Source organism: Merops nubicus, unplaced genomic scaffold (genome assembly GCF_000691845.1).
Source record: "Merops nubicus isolate BGI_N331 unplaced genomic scaffold, ASM69184v1 scaffold41821, whole genome shotgun sequence".
In the NCBI taxonomy this organism is placed as follows: Eukaryota; Metazoa; Chordata; class Aves; order Coraciiformes; family Meropidae; genus Merops; species Merops nubicus.
The window spans coordinates 1-19,113 of record NW_008591037.1 but is presented as its reverse complement, the minus strand read 5'-3'; the positions used below and the strand labels follow the sequence as shown (position 1 = coordinate 19,113).

The 19,113-nt window shown below is 50.4% G+C and overlaps 2 protein-coding genes across 2 annotated transcripts; one reads left to right on the top strand and one right to left on the bottom strand.

The window, feature by feature from the left end:
• Positions 1 to 164: 164 nt before the first annotated feature.
• Positions 165 to 9,447, top strand: PTPN6 (protein tyrosine phosphatase, non-receptor type 6). Its single transcript, XM_008950122.1, has 15 exons — positions 165 to 275; positions 557 to 679; positions 984 to 1,178; positions 4,283 to 4,505; positions 5,155 to 5,271; positions 5,433 to 5,546; positions 5,961 to 6,057; positions 6,495 to 6,574; positions 6,666 to 6,815; positions 6,935 to 7,066; positions 7,337 to 7,491; positions 7,785 to 7,852; positions 8,253 to 8,404; positions 9,122 to 9,219; positions 9,339 to 9,447. The coding sequence occupies exons 1-15, from the start codon at positions 268 to 270 to the stop codon at positions 9,445 to 9,447; spliced, it is 1,821 nt and encodes a 606-aa protein (XP_008948370.1). The 5' UTR covers positions 165 to 267.
• A 4,657-nt stretch (positions 9,448 to 14,104) lies between these two features.
• On the bottom strand, positions 14,105 to 19,102 carry PHB2 (prohibitin 2; the record flags this gene model as incomplete). The annotated part of the gene is made up of 8 exons (XM_008950124.1): positions 14,105 to 14,138; positions 14,954 to 14,959; positions 15,181 to 15,257; positions 15,793 to 15,840; positions 16,233 to 16,363; positions 16,808 to 16,937; positions 18,726 to 18,910; positions 19,009 to 19,102. Coding segments are annotated over 8 exons (705 nt in total), but the record flags the coding sequence as incomplete, so codon positions are not given.
• Between the last annotated feature and the right edge of the window lie 11 nt (positions 19,103 to 19,113).

Genomic DNA, 19,113 nt, shown 5'->3' with positions numbered 1-19,113 from the left:
GCCCAGCAGCCCTGCGCAGAGGGCCAGGGACCCGGGCACGTGTCCACGGACAGGGGGATGGAGGGGGCCTGGGGGGGCCGGTAGATGCCAGGAGGAGAGGGGTGAATGAGCTGAAGGTGGACACCAGGAGAGATACATGGCCAGCTCCCAGGAGGAGCACAGACCTCCGACTTCCCTTTTCTCACCAGCACAGACTGATTTTTCCTCTGTGTTTTTTGTGTCGCTGTGGTGGTAGCCACTTGGCCACCTCTTCTTTCACCCTCCACAATGGTGAGGTAAGAGGGTCTGAGAAGTGTGGGTGGGTGGGTGTAAGGAGGGGATGAGGAAAGGCGGACCGATCAGAGAGGGGATCGTCCTGGAAGCCATATCTCAATGGAAATCTCTTAGGCTGGGGGAGGTATCAGGTAGAAGGGATGCTGGTGCCGGCTGTCACCTGCATGGGTATCTCGAGGGATGCTGGCTGGGGACCACTCTTCACTATACAAGTCTCCGTAATAGTGCCTGCCTGGCCATTTTTTTACTCATTTGGGTATCTTTTTGTCTCTCCTCTGCTGAGGTGGTTTCACCGTGACCTGAGTGGGCTGGAAGCTGAAGCTTTATTGAAGGGACGAGGTGTCCATGGGAGTTTTCTGGCGAGACCCAGTCGGAGGAATCAGGGGGATTTTTCTCTTTCGGTTCGGTAAGTAACGTGGACCCCGACTTCTGTCCTTGCAGGGTTACACATGCAGAGTGCTTAGATCCTCGCGTCTTGTGTGGCATCTTCTTCATCTTGTCCTCATTCCTTTGAGTTCTTTCCAAGATGTAAAAGGACCTGAGCTTCCCTGCATCTTCTAGACCCTCCCTCAAACTGCCTCAGGTGCTTTTCTTTCCATTCATCTTTCACTGGGATGGTTTGCTCTGGTTCCATGGCAGGAGGTAATGCAGAATATTTTCTGCCTCTTTTCCAACTGCCTGACTGGACTGCTCCGTGCATCATCCCACAGGGTTGGTGATCAGGTAACCCACATACGCATCCAGAATACTGGAGATTTCTATGACCTGTATGGAGGGGAGAAGTTTGCCACCTTGTCAGAACTGGTGGAGTACTACACGCAACAACAGGGCTCGCTGCAGGACAAAGATGGAACCATCATCGACTTGCGGTACCCGCTCAACTGTTCCGACCCCACTACAGAGAGGTATGGAGAAAGGAAAGCAGCTGGTGTGTCTCTGATGGGAGCTCCTCTGTATTTCACAGCTTTTTTTTCCTGCTCGGCCTCCATCCCCAGGGCAAACCCTGAGAAAAGTGTCTGTTGGCTCCCGTAGCCTCTTACGCTTCCATGTGGGCAGCACCCCCAGGAACAGGCAGGCATACCTTGAGCCATCACAGCAGACCTTGTAGAGCTCTAGTTTTACTTCTGATTTCCTGCTGCCTTTGCTGTTTCTATACTCTTCCTAAAAGCAGAGGTTGTGGTGTTAGTTATGGGTCTGCAGTGGTCCACAGAGAGACATGTTAGGTGGAAGCCCTCAGTGTTGCCCCAGAGCTCCTGGGTTACTCCAGGCCTGGGTGACTCACACAGCTGAGTGCAGGACCATGTGCAGGACCATGTTCCCCTGCTGTATTTCCAGCCCACTTAGTCTCTTCCCCGTCCCCATTTTGCATATGTCTCTGACGCCAAGTTCCTAAATCAAATCAGGTGGTTTTGCCCTTGCGTGGTGCTTTGGGGCTCTTTGGTGCTGTCTGGAGAGCGGTCATACCTTGCCCTGGGGTGGCACCTGGGCGTGGGGAGCACCTGGGTGTCCCCTGGCTTGCTCGGGGGCTGCCTGCCCGCTGCCCTCGCCAGCCAAGGCTGTTGGGTTGTGGCCCTGCAGTTTCCTCCCTTCCTCCCTGCGGTTGGAAACTTCTCCCCCCAGCCAGGCTCTTACGAAAGCTCCTCTCTCTCTCTCTCTCTTTCTCCCCAAGCGATTTTCCATCACGTGGCTTTGCAGAGCTGAGCTATACAGGGGGAAGGGAGGGGGGGAAGAGGACCCATTAACTCCTTCCTACCTGTGGAGGGGAGACCGGAGACCTCTGATGAGCAGAAGGGGTCAACCATTCCCCGGGGGGCAGCTGAGCACTGGCACAGGGTGGCTGAACACTTCTTCAGGAGGAGGTTCAGAAATTCGTGACTGCCATGCAGTGAAAGCCACCAGCTACTTCTTGCAGTGTAACTTGAAGTTACTTGCCAGGGCACAATGAGTGTCTGCCACATCTTGCTGTCAGAAGGGTCCCTGGCTGTTGTGGGGAGGAATGTGTTGCTTGGGCCAGGTGCAGAGGTAAACAAATGCCCCCGCTGCTTCTGTGGCTGAGGCGAGTGGTCCCAGCCTCCATTGCAGGTCCTGGGAACAGACAGCCCTAACGATGTGAAGTCCACCATAGACAGCAGTGCTACCCCAGGCCCCTGTTACCTGCTCCGTGGGCAGGGAACCTGCTCCCACAGCTCTCACCACACCAGCTCACGTCCTCAGCACCAGCCTGGCCCCGATGGTGGCACCTGCAGTGCCGTACAGAGCGTGGCGGGGGCTTGCTGCAGTACCTGCAACCAGCGGGAGCAGGGAGGGTGTTGCAAGTCAGTCTGATGCAACAGCTCCTTGCTTTTGAAACGCTGTTCACCACGGGAGATGGCCAAAATGGCTGTCGCCAGCCCCTGAGGCAGCTCTGGGAAGCAGGACAGAGCTGCAGTGAACATGACCTTCGGCTGGCACAGCAGCCCTGTGGAACGGAGAGCCCAGCACCTGGCTCCAGATGGAGGTGGGGACGTTCCAGGACCAGAGGGGTCTGTCTGAACCAGGCCCAGACCTGCTGGACAAGGGCCCAAATCCCCTCCCTGGCACTGAGATGGGAATAAGCGGGAGCACCAGGGCTGTGGTGGCCCCTGGGCTGAGGTGGGTTCAGACCCAGTAGAGGCTCCACCAGAAAATGAATACGGGGAGGACTGGAATGATTCAGAGCACTTCCTGGTGCCCAGAGCACCTCACAGCTCTCAACTTCCTATAACTTGGATCACTAGCTCCAGCTTCCAAGCGAGTTTTATGGATGCAGGACAGAGCTGCAGTGAACATGGCCTTCCATATCTCTACTTAGCAGCTCAGCAGTGTCACACAGGACCTTCTGGTGTGGTCCAAAGAGACTGTGGAGCTTGGGACAGGCATGAGGAACTAGAGGATCTGCACAGAGGCAACGTGCTCACATCTGGATGTTCTGCAGGACCAAGAGACCTGCAGTAGGAGAAGCCAGGGTTGTCCCATCCCCCAGCTTGTTTCTGGTGACCGTCACTTGCACCCACACCGCTCAGTGCAGTGAAGTATTACCAGTCAGGGACACCCCACCCCTACCCCACCCCCGAGACCTTTGTAGGTGGGAAGGAGCTTGGCAGCAGCTGTGCCATTTGCACCACACTTGTGTCCTCCTGGGCCCTGGGTCCTTGCTTGCAGCATGGCAGAGAGCACCTTGGTCAGATGGGGATGCTCCTCACCTTGTGCTGAGAGGAGAGAAGGAGCTGCTGACTGGGTGTCTGCATTGAGGACAGGAACGTGCACATGGATCAGCAACAGTGATAAGTACTAGGAACAGAATATAGGCTCTGAGTGGCTCCTGGTGTCCACTCCCATGGCTAGGCTGATTGCTGCACTGTGGTGTGCCCACAGAAGAGGAATGACCCTATGACTGAAGAAGTGACTGAATTTCAGGAGGAGGGTTTGCTAGGATGGTCTTTAGTGGGTCTGATCTCAGCGCAGCCATCTGGGTGCTGCTAAATCTGATGGGAGGGTTTCTGACTGGGGTTGGTTTTGTTTCCCTGGTGTTTGAGTTTCCAAAGCACCTTGCAGCAGTTAAGGCTGCAATCCCAGTAATGCTGGGAGGTGCTGAAACCTATGGACTACCCTCCCCCAGTTGGTCTTCAAGCCAGCAAGCATTGCTTGCCTGTGCTTGTGTGCATCACACAAACTGGATCACACTTGGTGCTTTTCCACTGTGTCCTCTGGTACCAGCATTCTGCTCCCCAGGTCCCTTCTACCTCCACCTCATCTCTTGCCCTTTCCTTTTCCTGTTAGCTGTCTACTGCTTTCTGTCTCATCTGCTTTTCCCATGATCCTGCTCTTCCCTTAGTTTCCTCCCCTCTCTTTTTCCCTCTCCTCTGTTTCCCCTTGCCTTTCTTCCTCCCTCACCCTTCCCCAGTGCTGCTGTCCTTCACTTCTCAGCTCATGGACATCCACTTATCTGCATCTCCACCTCTCTTCTGTCCCTCTTTTGTTTTTTTCCTAGGTGGTACCATGGGCACCTGTCAGGCTCTGCAGCCGAGTCACTTCTCCAGGCCAAAGCCACCCCTTGGACCTTCTTGGTGCGGGAGAGCCTCAGCAAACCTGGGGATTTTGTCTTGTCCGTCCTCACTGACCAGCTGAAACCTGGGTCTGATGCTCCCCCAGCTGGGGCAACCAGTGCTTCTGGGGCACGGCTCAAAGTCACACACATCAAGATCATGTGTGAGGTGAGCAGTTGGGAGGGCAAAAGAAAAGGGAGTGGAAAAGATCTCTGCCGATCTCTGCTGATTATGCCCTCAACAGCACAGGCCCTGACAGCTTGATTGCCACCAGCAGGGTTCCTGAATTTGGATCAAAGTTCTGTCACGTTGCAGATTCCTTTTGTCCTTGCCCCAGCAACACTACACACTGCCCGCCATGGGCAGTGCTGGGTGCTCAGACACAAAAGGATTCACAGTCTAATTACGAGTTAGTTCATCAAGAGTTAAAAGCTCTTGGAGGAGGAAGAGGGGCATCTGCAAAGCCTCCACACATAGTCTGAAGAATGTTACCAACCTGGCTGTCACAAGTTCTCCTGCTTTTTTTGGTGTGGGATGATGCAGAGAGCAGAGGGAGGTTTCAAGGACAGGAAGCAACTGACCTGTTGAGATCTGTGGACAACAGACCTTCGCTGGGCTTCCTTCCCCTGAGAACAGGAGTCAGGTCACCATGTTATGAACTTAGTGTTCTCAGGGCAAGCTACCATTTGACCTCCCTGCCAGAGAAAATGCTTTTCTAGATGGCACAAGGCTTTGCCCTCCAGCATTGCCTTTTCTGTGAGCATAATGTCAATAGGAACCTGAGGAGTGGGATGTTACACATGCTTTCTCCATTTAGAATGGACGCTACACAGTTGGAGGTGCTGAAGTGTTTGACAGCTTGGCAGATCTGGTGGACCACTTCAAGAAGACTGGAATTGAGGAGGTGTCTGGCTCCTTTGTGTACCTGAAGCAGGTAAATCCCATTTTTATTGTTTCTTATGAATCCTTTGGAGGGACTCACTTGTTTGTTTCTGCTTTGTGTCCCTCTCCTTTTCTCCACAGCACATGGAGGAGACTTTGCTCTCCAGTGGCATTTCTTTCTCATGCCAACTCAGTGTGTTTTTCCATCCCCAGCCCTACTACGCTACAAGGGTGAATGCTGCTGACATTGAGAATAGAGTGCAGGAACTGAACAAGAAAAGTCTATCTGAGGAGACGTCCAAGGCTGGATTCTGGGAGGAATTTGATGTAAGAAATGGCTGAGGGACATTTATTCTGGCTTTTTGGGAAGTCCCTGTGCACCACCTCATTCTCCAGCCCTAATTTCTTCCTGGACACAAACTTCCCAGGTGCCTTGTAAATTGTTGTCAACTTATCTCTGAAAGAAGTCTGTTTGGAACCTGTTCCTCTGGGGAGGGAGTGTCCTCTCTAAGTGAGCCCAGTGAAGTAGAGAGGTGCTTTTTCATGTTTGGCAGAATAAAGTCACCAAGACAATAAGGGCATGAACCTTGGACTTGTCAAGTCTAGGTTTGCTTTTCACTTCTCTGCTCCCTCCCCCAAGCATGCCCATGTGTCCCCAGAGTCACCACTGTTCCTCTGAGTGCCCACCTCTCCTGTCATACACTGTGACCTTGCCATGACTGTTCTTTCTTCTGCTCTCAGAGCCTGCAAAAACAGGAAGCCAAGCAGCTGTTTGACCGTCACGAGGGTCAGAGACCTGAAAACAAGAGCAAGAACCGATACAAGAACATCTTGCCCTGTGAGTCTTGCTTCTCCACTATAAATTAAAATAGACCCATACAGGCAATGAGGAGCTGAGTCATCCCTGGCCCTGCCTCAGCCTGCTCTGTCCTCCACAGCAGGTGACAAGGTGTGTGGCATTAAGGATTTGAGAGCTGATGAGGGAGGTCACAGCCTTTTCCTGTCCTTGAAGGATGGAAGGAGGGAGGATTGCATCAGACTCATTAGCTTCTGTGGGTCCATCATAGGGATAGAGAGATGGGAGGACGGGCTGAGGTTGGTCTGACCCTGGAGAAGGAGAGGTGAAAATATGGGGCATGATGCACGCACTGGGTAGCATGAACAAGGTCGGCGTGGGGCAGCGGAGGAGCTTCATGTGTCTGGGCAAAGAGCTTCTCATTTCTCTGTTTATTTCACTGTATTTCTTACTTTATTTCACTTTCACTGGATTGCCAGTTGATCACTCCAGAGTCGTCCTCCAAGGAAGAGACCCAAATATACCTGGATCTGACTATATCAATGCAAACTACGTCAAGGTGAGGCTCTTGAAAGACGGTTATATACCCAAAATGGGAGAAGACCTGCCTACTCCTGCAGCCTTCCTGACTTTCCCCTATCCACACTCAGAACAACCTGATCAGCCCAGATGAGTGCACCAAGACCTACATCGCGAGCCAGGGCTGCCTGGATGCCACAGTCAATGACTTCTGGCAAATGGTGTGGCAGGAGAACACGCGCATTATTGTGATGACTACACGGGAGGTGGAAAAAGGGCGGGTAAGTGGCACTTGGTAGGTGCCTCGAAGCTGCCCTCTCTTCCCCTTCAACCACTCCTCTGCTTTTCCTCTTTCTCCTGCCTTCTGCCTGTCCTCACCCTGCCCTCTCTGCCCACACAGAACAAATGTGTGCCTTACTGGCCAGAGGTGGGCAGCACGAAGGAGTACGGCCCGTACCTGGTGGAGAACGCCGGGGAGCACGACGCGCTGGAGTACAAGCTGCGGCACCTCTGCGTGTGCCCGCTGGACAACGTGAGTGTGCCTGGCCGAGGGCTGTCACTGGGCCTGGGGGTCTGTCAGCCAAAGGCTGGGAACTCCTGGGTGCTCTGGTCATGCTGCTGATGTGTCATTCTTGGTTTGCTCGTCCCACCTGATCTGGGTGGGAATCACGCTGGTGTCATCACCAAGAAGTGCACAGGAGACAGAGGCTCCTTCTGGCTTCAGACCCACCTCTCCCTGGCACAGAGGCTAGGGGTAGGACTGGGGTGCAGTTTCACCAGTGGGATGTTTTCACATTACCAGGGCAAGGCTGTGCGTGACATCTGGCACTACCAGTACCTGAGCTGGCCTGACCATGGTGTACCCAGCGAGCCAGGAGGAGTGCTCAGCTTCCTTGACCAAATAAACCAGAAGCAAGAGAGCATCCCCAATGCAGGGCCCATACTGGTACATTGCAGGTTGGTACAGAGGCTGGGATTTGAAGTGTTCTCCATCCCTTATCTAGGGTGAGGTGTAGAAAGTCTGTCTTACAGCCCCACCTTGTCCCCAAGACTTGGAAGTGATGCATATGCCATCCCCAGTATTTGCTTTTTCCTTTTTGATATCCCCAAACCAAACTCTCTGCCTGTTGATTCCATGACTCCCCTGTAGGAGCTCTTCAGCTCTCCCACAGCTGCTCACCCTTCCCCAGAAGCCGCTGCATTTTCTTTCAGGAACTGCCTTGCTCTGACCTCTGCTTGTCTTCTTGCAGTGCTGGGATTGGCCGCACTGGGACTATCATCGTCATCGATATGATAGTGGAAACAATCTCCACCAAGGGTAAGAGGATCCCAAGTTCTATTGAAGTGAACTAGCCTACCCAGCAGGGCTCTGCCCTTAAGTCCATCTGCAAAGGGATGATAACTGTCACGTATCAGTGGGTGAGGTCCTGCCACAGCCCTGAGAAGGTTATGCTGTCCTTGCTGTGTGGGGGCTGCTGGCCTCTGCACACCATATCCACTTACTGTGGGTTCAGCCTTCCCTGAGCTTGGGCTCTTCCTCCAGGGCCAGATTTGAAAGACGCTGGGCAGGAAGGAGGGATAAGAGATCTGTATATGAGTGAAGAGTATGGAGGGAGGTGGAAACTTCTTGACTGACCTCTGCTGTGACTGGTTTTGGTGGAGAATTTGGAGGGGGGGCAGTGAACATGTCCATAAGCTTTTCTGGTGCCCCTTGCTAGGGCTGGACTGTGACATTGACATCCAGAAGACCATCCAGATGGTGAGGGCCCAACGCTCAGGGATGGTGCAGACGGAAGCCCAGTACAAGTTCATCTACTTGGCCATTTGCCAGTTCATAGAGACAACTAAAAAAAAGCTGGAAATTATCCAGGTGAGAAAGGGAACTCTTCTGTCCTGTGAGTCTAGGCCTTGCATGGTGCTGGCTCCGAGCCCAAGTGCTCTGTTTCCCAAGCTTTGAGCTGGCACTGGGGCCTACATAGACTACAACAGTGCATCAAGATTTGAGTCCCTGTACCTCTCTTTAATATTCAGGGGACAACATTAGCAGCTCAAGTACCAACCCATTCTGAACTGCTGAACAGCAGTAAGTTTTAATGCAGTTATTTCAACTACATTCTACATAACATCTCCACCAAGCACTGTTTTGTTACGAGCTTTGTCTAGGACAGGCAAAGACTTTGCCCTCTCCTTTCCTCTCTGTCTTTCCCATCCTGGTTCTGCAGCTGCAGGATTTTCTCCTACTAGCTGAAAAGTGGCATGTTTTGTCTGACCTTGTAGCCTCTGGCAGCATCCATTAGGGGCTGCTAGCTGTCTAGATGTTCTTTAGCCACATGTGGCACTCTCGGGCATTTCAGTGCCTCCAGAAATTGCCCCACTGTTCACCCCTGTACAAGGGGGCATGGGGATCCCTGCTGCTCACCCGTTTGACAGCAGTGGGCAGAGAGCACTGAGCCTGAGGACTTCAGCAATTCACCACCCTTCACTGAGATCCCAGCATAAAGCATGGCTGGGCAGCCAGAACTCTCCCGTGACGCCTCGCGTGCTTCTCCCACACCACACCTGTCAGCTTTGTTTTCCTCCCCTGCAGTCCCAGAAAGGCAAGCCGAGCGAGTCTGAGTACGGGAACATCGCCTACCCCCCTGCAGTGAGGAACGTGCACGCCAAGGCTTCACGAAAATCCTCCAAGTAAGAGCTCACCTCAACCAGAGGCCTAACTTCGCCTGCCTCTGGCAATGTTCTCCTGGCTGGCTTGGCTGGCTTTTCCCCGTGCTCATTTTTTGCCTTGCTTTTCCCCGGTCTTACAGGCAGAAGGAGGAGTCAACGATTTATGAGAACCTGGGGAAGAAGGAGGAGAAGGTGCGGAAGCAGCGCTCCTCGGAGAAGAAGCTGAAAGGCTCAATAAAGAAAAAATAACCGTGCGCCGCAGGTAGGCCCGTGGAGGTTTTGAAGCTGGGATGCAGGACTAGAGCTCACGTCCAGGCTGGCCTGTCTGGCATTCCTCTTGGACTGGAACTAGGCCTTCCCCTGCTCTCCTGTGCCACCTTTCAGCACCCTGAACCGGGCTGCTTTCCAGCTCAGCTCTCTGACTTCACTCTTCCTCTCTGTGCAGGCTGGGGAACTCTCCTGCTGCCCCCTCATCGTTCAGGAACAGGAAGAAATCACACCCCTGCTGTCCCTTGCTCTCCAAGTCCTGGGACCCAAAGTCACCTCTGCGGTGTCACCGCCAGATGACTTCCTCAGGAAGAGCTAAGGAAGCTCTTTACAGGAGCTGTGTCTCTTCCAGCTACTGTGAGTTAGAGCTTAGCCTGTGAGTGTTCCCTGAAGCCTCAGCTTTTAAAGCATGGAGGTCTTGGCCCATTGCAGCTCAGCTCCTCTGCAATTCAGCAGAAAACTTCCTCTTTCCTTAATACCAACCCTCTGTCCTACAATCCCTTTTCTATTTGATCCTTCAGTTGGATGCTGTAAATATACCACACTTTGGTGATGGCTGTGTTTTCTCCTTTGTTTGTAAATAAACTTGCATTTCTTTAATGCCAAGTCCCAAAAGGTTGCTGTTTTGTTTTTTTTTCCCCCCTGTAATTTCTCTTTGAATATACTCCTGGCTTCACTTGCAGCCCTGCAAAGACTTAGAAGAAAGGCTTTGGCTGGGTTTTCATCACTTCCTCAGCCTTCAGGCTCCTGAACAGAAGCTGTGCCCGATGGCAGTGGCTCCTTGCTGTGAGGCTTGAGTGTTGGTAGTCACCAGGTAAGTCTGAGCACAGAAAGTTACCTGTGACAAACTCAGATGCAGGCTCTTGCACTTAAATTTTGGTATTTGGAAAAGTTATCCTCATGCTCCCTAATCAGGACCCATTTTGACATGTGGTGGGGAATCCTTTGTTTACAGGTGCAGGTACTGCTTAGGCTGTAGGCATGTCTTACTCAATGAAAAAATGGCTCAGGTGTCCTGGACTAGGACCTACTTAGAGCTGGTCACAGGAAGAGCTCAGCCCCACTGAAGGAGAAGTCTCAGCTAGGTCCTGGTGACTGAGAATCCAGACCATGCTTGGAAATACAGGACAGGGAATGTTGTCTGGTCTGAGCCACATCTGAGCCCTACGTGGGAAGGTAACTGCACGACCAGTCACTATCAGCTGTCTGGCACAGGGCAGGATACAGTTCAACTCCTTCTTAAAAAGCTGCCAAAACCTAAAGCAAGGCATATTAATGTTTATCTTAAATTTTACCCAAAGCATGAAAATCAAGACATTTCATGGAGCAAGCTCAGTTATTCTGAGAAGCTCATTTGTGTTTAAATTCCAGACCTTCATGTGTCCATAATATCCACTGTCTGCAAGGAATACAGACCAAACAAGAACTTACTTCCATGGTTGTAGATCAGGTAATGCAGCACTGAAGGAAGTGGTCTGCCCTTTATCTTGGATACTGTTACATACAGATTACTGTTGGGTGGCTATTTGAGAATGCCTTTTCAAAGCTGGTTCAAAAAATTGGTGCTTCCTTCATGTTGCAAGTCAAGACATACGGGGATCAGTTATGGCTCCAGTAACAGTGAACTGTAAAAACAGGCATCCCTAGATTATAGCTGTTCCTTTAAACATCTTGTGCTCTGTGTCACCAGAGGTCCCTAACAGCCTCTCTTCTTCATTGGAGAGCTTTAGCTGGAGTTGGGTGTAAATGGAGATGGTTGTTTTTAAATGGAGATAGTCTCACGGCTGTCTTGGGCACTGTGATCATTAAAGGGTTAAGTTTAAAATCTTTGGTGATAGGAGAAAAACTGTCAGTAGAGCTACTATTCAGATTTTGGGAGAGCACGCTTGAGGCTGCTCAAGGAACTAGTTAATAGGGTCCCCTGGGAACCTGCTTTTGTGGCTATTAGGGTACATAAATTCTGGTCACTTTTTAAGGGCCTCCTTTCAAGAGCCCAGGCGTAGGCAACTCTGCCATGTCAGCAGCCAAGCGAGCGGGGCAGAAGGCTGGCTTGGCCAAACATGGACCTCCTTCTCCAGCTGCACCAGACGGCGTACAGACTTTGGAAGGAAGGGCAGGTTGCACAGGACTACAGGCGTGCTATTTGTCACTACAGGGAGAAAATTTGTATGGTCCAAGCTCAGAGGGAGTTGGAACTGGCTGGTACTGTGGTGCTTTACAAAAAAAGGCTTTCTGAAGTATAGTTAACAGCAAAACCAGGACTAAAGAAAACACCGGTCCGTAACTTGTCCATTGCTCATGCCAAATAGGAATGAAGATAAAGCAGAGACATTTAATGCCTTCTTTGCTTCTGTCTTTGACACCAGTGGTGGGCCCTGGGCTGCCTGGAGCTCTGGGCTGGAGGACCACAGCTGGAGGAGTATTAGTTCCCAGTTGACATTGAACTTGTACGGGATTTGCTGCTGCAACTGAATGCACACAGGCCCATGGGGCCCAGCACAATTCATCCCAGAGGACTGAAGAGCTGGTCAATGTTATCACAAGATCTCCCTCCGTTATTTATCAATGGTCTTGGGAATCTGGAAAGAGAGTCAGCTCTGCCGAAGTGGCTTCTTGTCCCACCTCCAAGTTAAGGTGGAAGGTGGGGGCACCTCCTAATCAAGGAAGGTGGTGATCTCCTAATCAGTTCCACCCAAGACTGGCCAGACCCTGGGTGAAAACCAATCAGGAAGGTCTTTCTTGGCTTTCTCCTGGCTGTGGACATCATCCATATGCCAACCCTCATTCAGGGCTGAGGGTTTAACCCCAGCACTTAACAAGGTTACCCACCTACTGGACAAAAGGAGGGCATCCAATGGTTTTGTTTGTTTGTTTTTCAGGTTTTAGCAAAGCTTTTGATCCCATCTCTCACAGTATCCAGCACACAGCTAGACATACACACAATACAATGGGTGAATAATTAGCTGAAGGGTCAGGCTCAAAGAGCTGTAGCTAGGTGAGGTTAAACCCAGCTGGTGGCCAGTCACTAGTGTTCCTGAGGGCTCAGCAGTCACTAGTGGTGTTCCTCAGGGCTCAATTTTAGGGCCAGTTCCCTTCAAGGCTTCCATCAATGACCTAGTCAAAGAGCCAAAGGTGCACTTAAGCACAATAATGAATGAGGAGCCTTTGATTCCCTTGAGGGGACAGAAGACTTCCTGGGCTGCATTAGCCACAGTACAGTTAACAACAGGTCAAAAGAAGTGATGGTCCCACCACCCTCAGCATTGGTTCAGCCTCAAGTCCTGTGTGCAGGTTTGGGCTCCATGAGGTATGGCTGTGAGCACATCATTAGTGTGTCCAAAAGAGGGCAACAAAGGCGGTGAAAGGCAGCATGACTTAGGAGGAGCAGCTGAAGATACCAGGTTTATTCAGCTTCGAAGAGACTGAGGGCTGACCTCATTGCTGTCTCCAGCTTCCTCGTGAGCAGAGGCAGAGGGAGGTGCTGCTCTCTGGTGCCCAGCAACAGGACACACGAGAATGGCTTAAAACTGCACAGAGGGAACTCTGGATTGGTATCAGGAACGTTACTGAGTGACAGGGTAGTCATGCTCCCCCTGGAAGGGGCCATGGCCCCAGGCATGCCTCTGTTAAAGATGTGTTTAGGCAGCACTGTTGCCCACAGTTTAACTTTCAGGTTGCCCTGTGTGTCATGGACTCTTATGATCCTTGTGGGTCCCTTCCAACTCAGGGTATTCTACAGTTCTATGACTGTGAAATCTCTTAAGTCCTACATCCAACGAGACAGGGAAGAAGCATGGCCCTGAAGCAGACATGATTTTGCCTCTGAAACCCAAGCACAGCAGAAATTTTAGTCAGTGGAGGAAGATTTCTCCTGTGCTTTTAGCCAGGAAAGCAGGGGGGTGGGGAAAAACCCAAGGTGTAAGAACAGAGATCAGGATGCAGTGATCACATCAGGCATGGTGATGTGAAAAGCAGAATAAACCCAGACTGATCTCCAGCACCTACAGGCAGCTGCCACACTAGCCCTGGTCACCCAGGCAGCTGTATGAGTGCTTGCCCCAAAATAATCACTTTTTCTGGTACTTAAGCACACTTAGACAGTATAAATTTGGGGGTCTTTAATTTTTACAAATGTTTGAAAGAATCACTGAGCAGACAGTGACAGAAATAGATATTCCAGCAGTGACAGGCACTCAATGAATGACATTGTCCTGAATTCAGTCCCAGGTTCTGTTGGGATCAAGAGTGAAAAGAGGAACTAAATTTACTAGAATAAAAGTCTAGCGCTGATGACAACAGAACTCCCTCACTTGGCAAAAATGAATTCTGATTTTACCCTACAGAAATCTATAGATTAATGATTAATTACTATACCCACATGGTTTAACACCAGTAAGCCTCCTTGCCTCCTCCCCAAATTTAACTGGTTGGGTGAGGAAGGACTTACAGCTGCCTTGAGGCAGAACCCAATCCCATAACTGGATCACTGCAAATGGAGCAGGGGCATGGGAACCAAATCTGGCTACTGGATTAGCAACTTCAAAGTGAGGGCAAATACTGCTAGTGGAGGGACTTCCAGGCTCCTCACTCACGTCTTCTGCTGGTCAGCACCGCCAGGTCTGGGAGGCCTTAGTTTCTTTCATTTCTTCCCTTGTTTGAGTAGGAGGCTGTCACTGCAAGGAGACAGAAGTGTGTCATTAGTCCAGAAAGCACCAGCAAGGCTGAACCAGATCCTCCCTGCAGACTTGGGGATGTGCAGTCTCACACCCAAAGGACTTACATCTCCTTCCTACTAGACACTTTTTTCAAAGCCCCTTAAACATTATGGGGTGAGCAAGACAGAATCTGGCCATCAGAAAGGAATGCTTATCTTGCAATCAGAGATCCTCCAGAGAAGAAACTAGCTCTGGCTTCCTTTCTTGATTATAAGAACTTTGAGCTTCTGGCTGCATGCTGCCACTACTCCTCCTCCTCCTCAGCTGGCACTACCTTGCCCAGGAACACCAGACAGAAGAGGCAAAGCCACCAAACTCCTGCCAGCTCTGCAAGCAGGAACTGGGGTTTTCTAGCATGGACTGGAATTCTTTTGGAGAGTAACACAAGCATCTTTTCCTAGAGATGGTTATCCCAAACCAACACAAACACCTATGATCACCTAACTGCCTTCTTGCAGCCCTCTTTGGGGTAAGTGCCTATGTATAGATATGCAGGACATATCAGAGGATGCTCCTCAGTTACTCCTGCCTTTCTCATGCAAGGTTCCTTACAGGACACACACAGAGCTCCCATGAGTGAGCACCTCCTACTTATGTTGATGTTTGTGTGGCCCCTGCAAGGAAGGCTCCAAGCTTCACATTACAATGGGAACTGAGGGAGAGATGGAATAAACTTCCAATGGCCAAAGATCCAAGCCAGAGACATCCCCAGGCAGGTATCAACACCCTTGTTCCAAGTACTAACAAAAGGGTCAAAATAAACAGTGCCTTACCTTCCTCTGTGTGTCAGGAGATGCAGGAAAGGCAGATGGAGAAGAAGAAAAACAAGAGCAATTGATTAGATTTAACCAAAATGTCGATTTCCACAGTAAGACTGCTCCCCACTTAGCTTTATCCTCTGGTATTGGGCTCCTCAGAGAAAAAATCCAGAGAGAGCTCCAGAAAAGGGACCAGCTTCACAAGTAGGGTGCGGGCAAATCCATTCATCTGGCCTCTTTACCTGGTGAAGCCCTCATCCTGCAGGTTCAGTACCAAGTTATCTGCTGTGAGATACACGCGGTTTTGTGAGCCAGCAATCTGAAAAACAAATTAATTACAGAGATGGCATAATGAGTATCAAAGCACACGGAAGAACAGCACTAATAAAGAACCTATCTCCCCCTCCAGATACAGCACTCATTTCAGGATCTCAGCTAAACCCATGCAGTTCCCCAGAACAATTTCCATTCCCGACTTCCCAACCCAGTGCCATCAGACCTTCTGAAAGGAATGCTCATTCTGTCTCTGTCAGAAAGACCTTTGATCCCACGCCTATCTGTCCCCCTTTCTCATCCTGCAGGAAACAAGGAGCTTTTGGTGGCTGCAGCTGAGTGTGGGTGATGGAATCTGATGTGGATCTAGCCTTGCCACATGAGGGGCGTGAACTCCCAGCCTCACACTGAACAGCCGCTCATTGCAAGCTAAATCATAAGCTCTGCTTGATCAGGGGCAGGGACAAGGATCAGGACAGGACAGGTCACATTCGCCTTAAATTCATCACATGGCCACTGGGCTCGGAGGACAGCACAAGGGCTGCAAACAGACAGAGGAAATTCTGGGCCCCAGCACTCACCGTTTTTGAGATGTTTTGAGCAGCTCGGATCTTACGTAGCTTTTTCTGCTGAGAGCTTCACCGAGGTACAGGGGGGCAAAAGTTAAGGAAAAAGCTACTAACAGAAGCCACCTGCCCTCAAGGAATTCTTCCTGATGCATATCATCAAACATCTTAGGGGAAAAAACAATCTCGGTCCTGTAACTTGGGCCTTGGGCAGGCATATTTTTAAACCTTATGGACTGCAGTTACACACAGCCAGTAAGTTAAACCTTACAACAGGGGGTGGAGGCTCATGGCCTTCTCTGCTCTGCCTTGGAACCTCAGAAAAAACTCACTCTAGCCAACTGTAGTGGGGAAAGGGTAATAAATGACAGTGACCTACTCAAAGCTATCATCTGATAACAATCTCCTAAGTGTGAGCCCAAGTGTGACTGACTTTCAGGACTGTCGAGCCACACCCCACAAGATCTCCCACAGCAGGATATCATCTTAGCAGCTGTAGCTTCCCCTTCGGCCTGAACAATCTTCTGCTTCTGCTCCTGCTTGGCCTTCTCCACCAGAAACTGCGCACGCTGTGCCTCCTGCTGGGCTGCAGAGACAATGGCCAAAAGCAATGGAAGCAGAGCCCATCTTCTGAGCCCTCCACCAGAACCCAGAACTGAAGCCTGCAGGCTCTGCTTCCAAAACAACTGAAAACATTCTGGGGTCATATCCAGTTATAAAATCTGAGCGTACTTTAGTGCTTTAAAATAAAGCCCACAGTGCCCAGATCCTCTACAGGCAGCTCCCACCCTGTCTGAGGAGGAATGCCAGTCTCGGGAACCCGGTCCCTCCAAAGCTCTGTCCCATTAGCTCTGACCCAAAGTGTTCTGACAGTCCTTGTGAAATAACCTGCTTAGCACCATCACTAAGGAGGCTGAGATCCATAGCTCTGTAGCTGTATCAGCGTGAGAGCAGTGACACGCTGCCCCAGATTCCGCTTCCTTCTTTAACAGCTCAGTGGAAAGGCAAGGCCAAGACCCCCCGGACTCACCCACTTGCTTCGCCTCCACCGCCGCGGTGTATTCACGGCTGAAGCTGAGCTCCGTGATGGCCACGTCGTCCAGGATGAGGCTGAAGTCCTTGGCGCGCTCCGTCAGCTCCCTCCTGATGAGCAGGGACACCTGGAACAGACAGAGGAGGTTCCCAACCGCGGCCGCCCCGTGCCCCTGCGCTGCAGGGGTGCAGCAGAGCTGCTCCTCACGGCTCACCTGCGTGGGGCCCAGAGGGACAGCCCCAAAGTCACCTCTGAGCATGCACGTTAATCCATCCTGCCTCTGGGTAATGCTCACAGCTACACACTATGTTCTCACACACATTACTTATTTATAGTTATTACTTAACTGTAGAATACAATTAATATTGCAAAAAAACCCCTATTTTCTGGAAAGCTTTTTTCTTTTACATCCTACCACACCCAGTTCCACAGCTCCCACACGGTTTGGCAAGAAGTATTTCCTTCTTCAGTTTGAAGGTGCCACTGTTTGCAGTTTGACTGTCTCAGATTTGCTCTCTGAAGTGTAAGAAAAATCACCACTTTTTTTTTGCCACAAAAGCCATTTCTTAATTACTATAGCTAGGCATCCAGCATGGCTTTTTTAGCCTCCTGAGATGAGTGCTGTTGGCATATATTTTGATTTATTTTACCTTTAACTTGCCACTACCTTTTTCAGGTCGGCTGACAAATCCTGCACCAAATATTGACTTAAACAGAAGTTATTGCAACTACACCACATGCCTGACATTTGCTTTTACTTTTCAGCTCTTCAGCTGTTTCTGAGCAAAGTTCTAAAATTATGCCAGAAACCTTTACTGTGTGAGCAATGAGTCCATAACTATGTAATTTCATTTCCTACCCACTGCCAACTGCTTCAACACAAACCACTTTACAGTAATCAACACTAGATGAAGGCAAACACTAAAGCAGGCAAATTCAGTTCAGCTTCTTCAGAGATACTTAAGAGTCACCTTTATCTCCAATAAACCTAAATCCTTTGCAGACATTGTTTCTTTGCTGTCACATCTTCCTTTACCACTCATTCTCTTTACATAAGGTAACTGCCAAGTCCCTTCAGTGCACACCACGTGGCCCAGCACAAAACCCTGAGTTCCCTGCTATGGAGCAGTTCTCACAACAAGACCTGGACACTCAGTTCCAATTTTTGCTTTTTTTTTTTGATCACAGAACAGAAACTAGTTAAGAGATGCTTTGTATTTCATCTGACAACTCATCCTCTTTAGCAGTCCCATGCAGAATCTCCTTTAAAGCCTTTTAAAAGAAGACCAGCAACTTCCCTCTCCCTCAGCTGTGATAGGTGATGAATATTCTCAGAACCCCTGGCAATCAAATTATCAGAACACAAACTTTCAGATACAGGCTTTCGTAAATTAAATATTTCAATAATTTTGCAACCCACCCCAGATTACTCTCTAATCTCTTTCCAAACAGAAATACTTGTTACTCTTCTGTAGCATCCATTACTGAGAGTTTACAGCTCTGTTAACTGCTCATCCACTTTGCTTTTGGGAACCTTTAAAGCTATTTAATTTGCTCTGACAGCTCTTCTGAAACCCATGAAGGTCCACATAATTTTTTTTTTAAAGCCAATTCTACTGTTACCTGTGGACTATGATGTAAATCAGCTCTCCCTCTCCATGCTTACACTGTGGTGTAGCTTTGCACTCTATATACCAATCAATCCAGTCTCCTGGGAAGTGGGTGATACAGCCCTAGTGCTCATGTCTGTATCTGAATCAAACTGCAAGTGGGATACAGTTCCATGCCCTTCCCCTTTGGGTACAACATCTGCCAGCCTAATATATTTATCAATTATCTGTTCTATATTCCCCACAGCCACAGTTTAGCTGTTTCTTTGTAACGTGAGGGTTAAGTCGCCTGCAACAGAGTCTACCTGGGCCCTCTGGGTGATGAGCTGTGAAGCGTTGAACTTGGCTACGACACTCTTGAGCACTTCGTTAACAATGGAAGGCAGGACTCGCTCCTCGTAGTCCAGGCCCAGGCGCTGGTACATGCTGGGCAGCTCTGCAGCGTTGGGCCGCGTGAGCACGCGAAGGGAGATGTTCACCATCTGCAGGTCTGAGGAAGAGCGAGGGAAATGAGCGGGACCAGCGCCGCGGCCAGACTCCCGCCCCACAGCCTGAGCCTCGTGCTGCAGCCCGCGGGGCCGCTCTCACCTTTGGAGCCGGTGGGCGAGGAGATTTTCCGCGGCCGGGCTCGAATGTCATAGATGATGGGATACTGGAACCAGGGGATCCTGCCAGAGACGGAGGGGGCGTTAG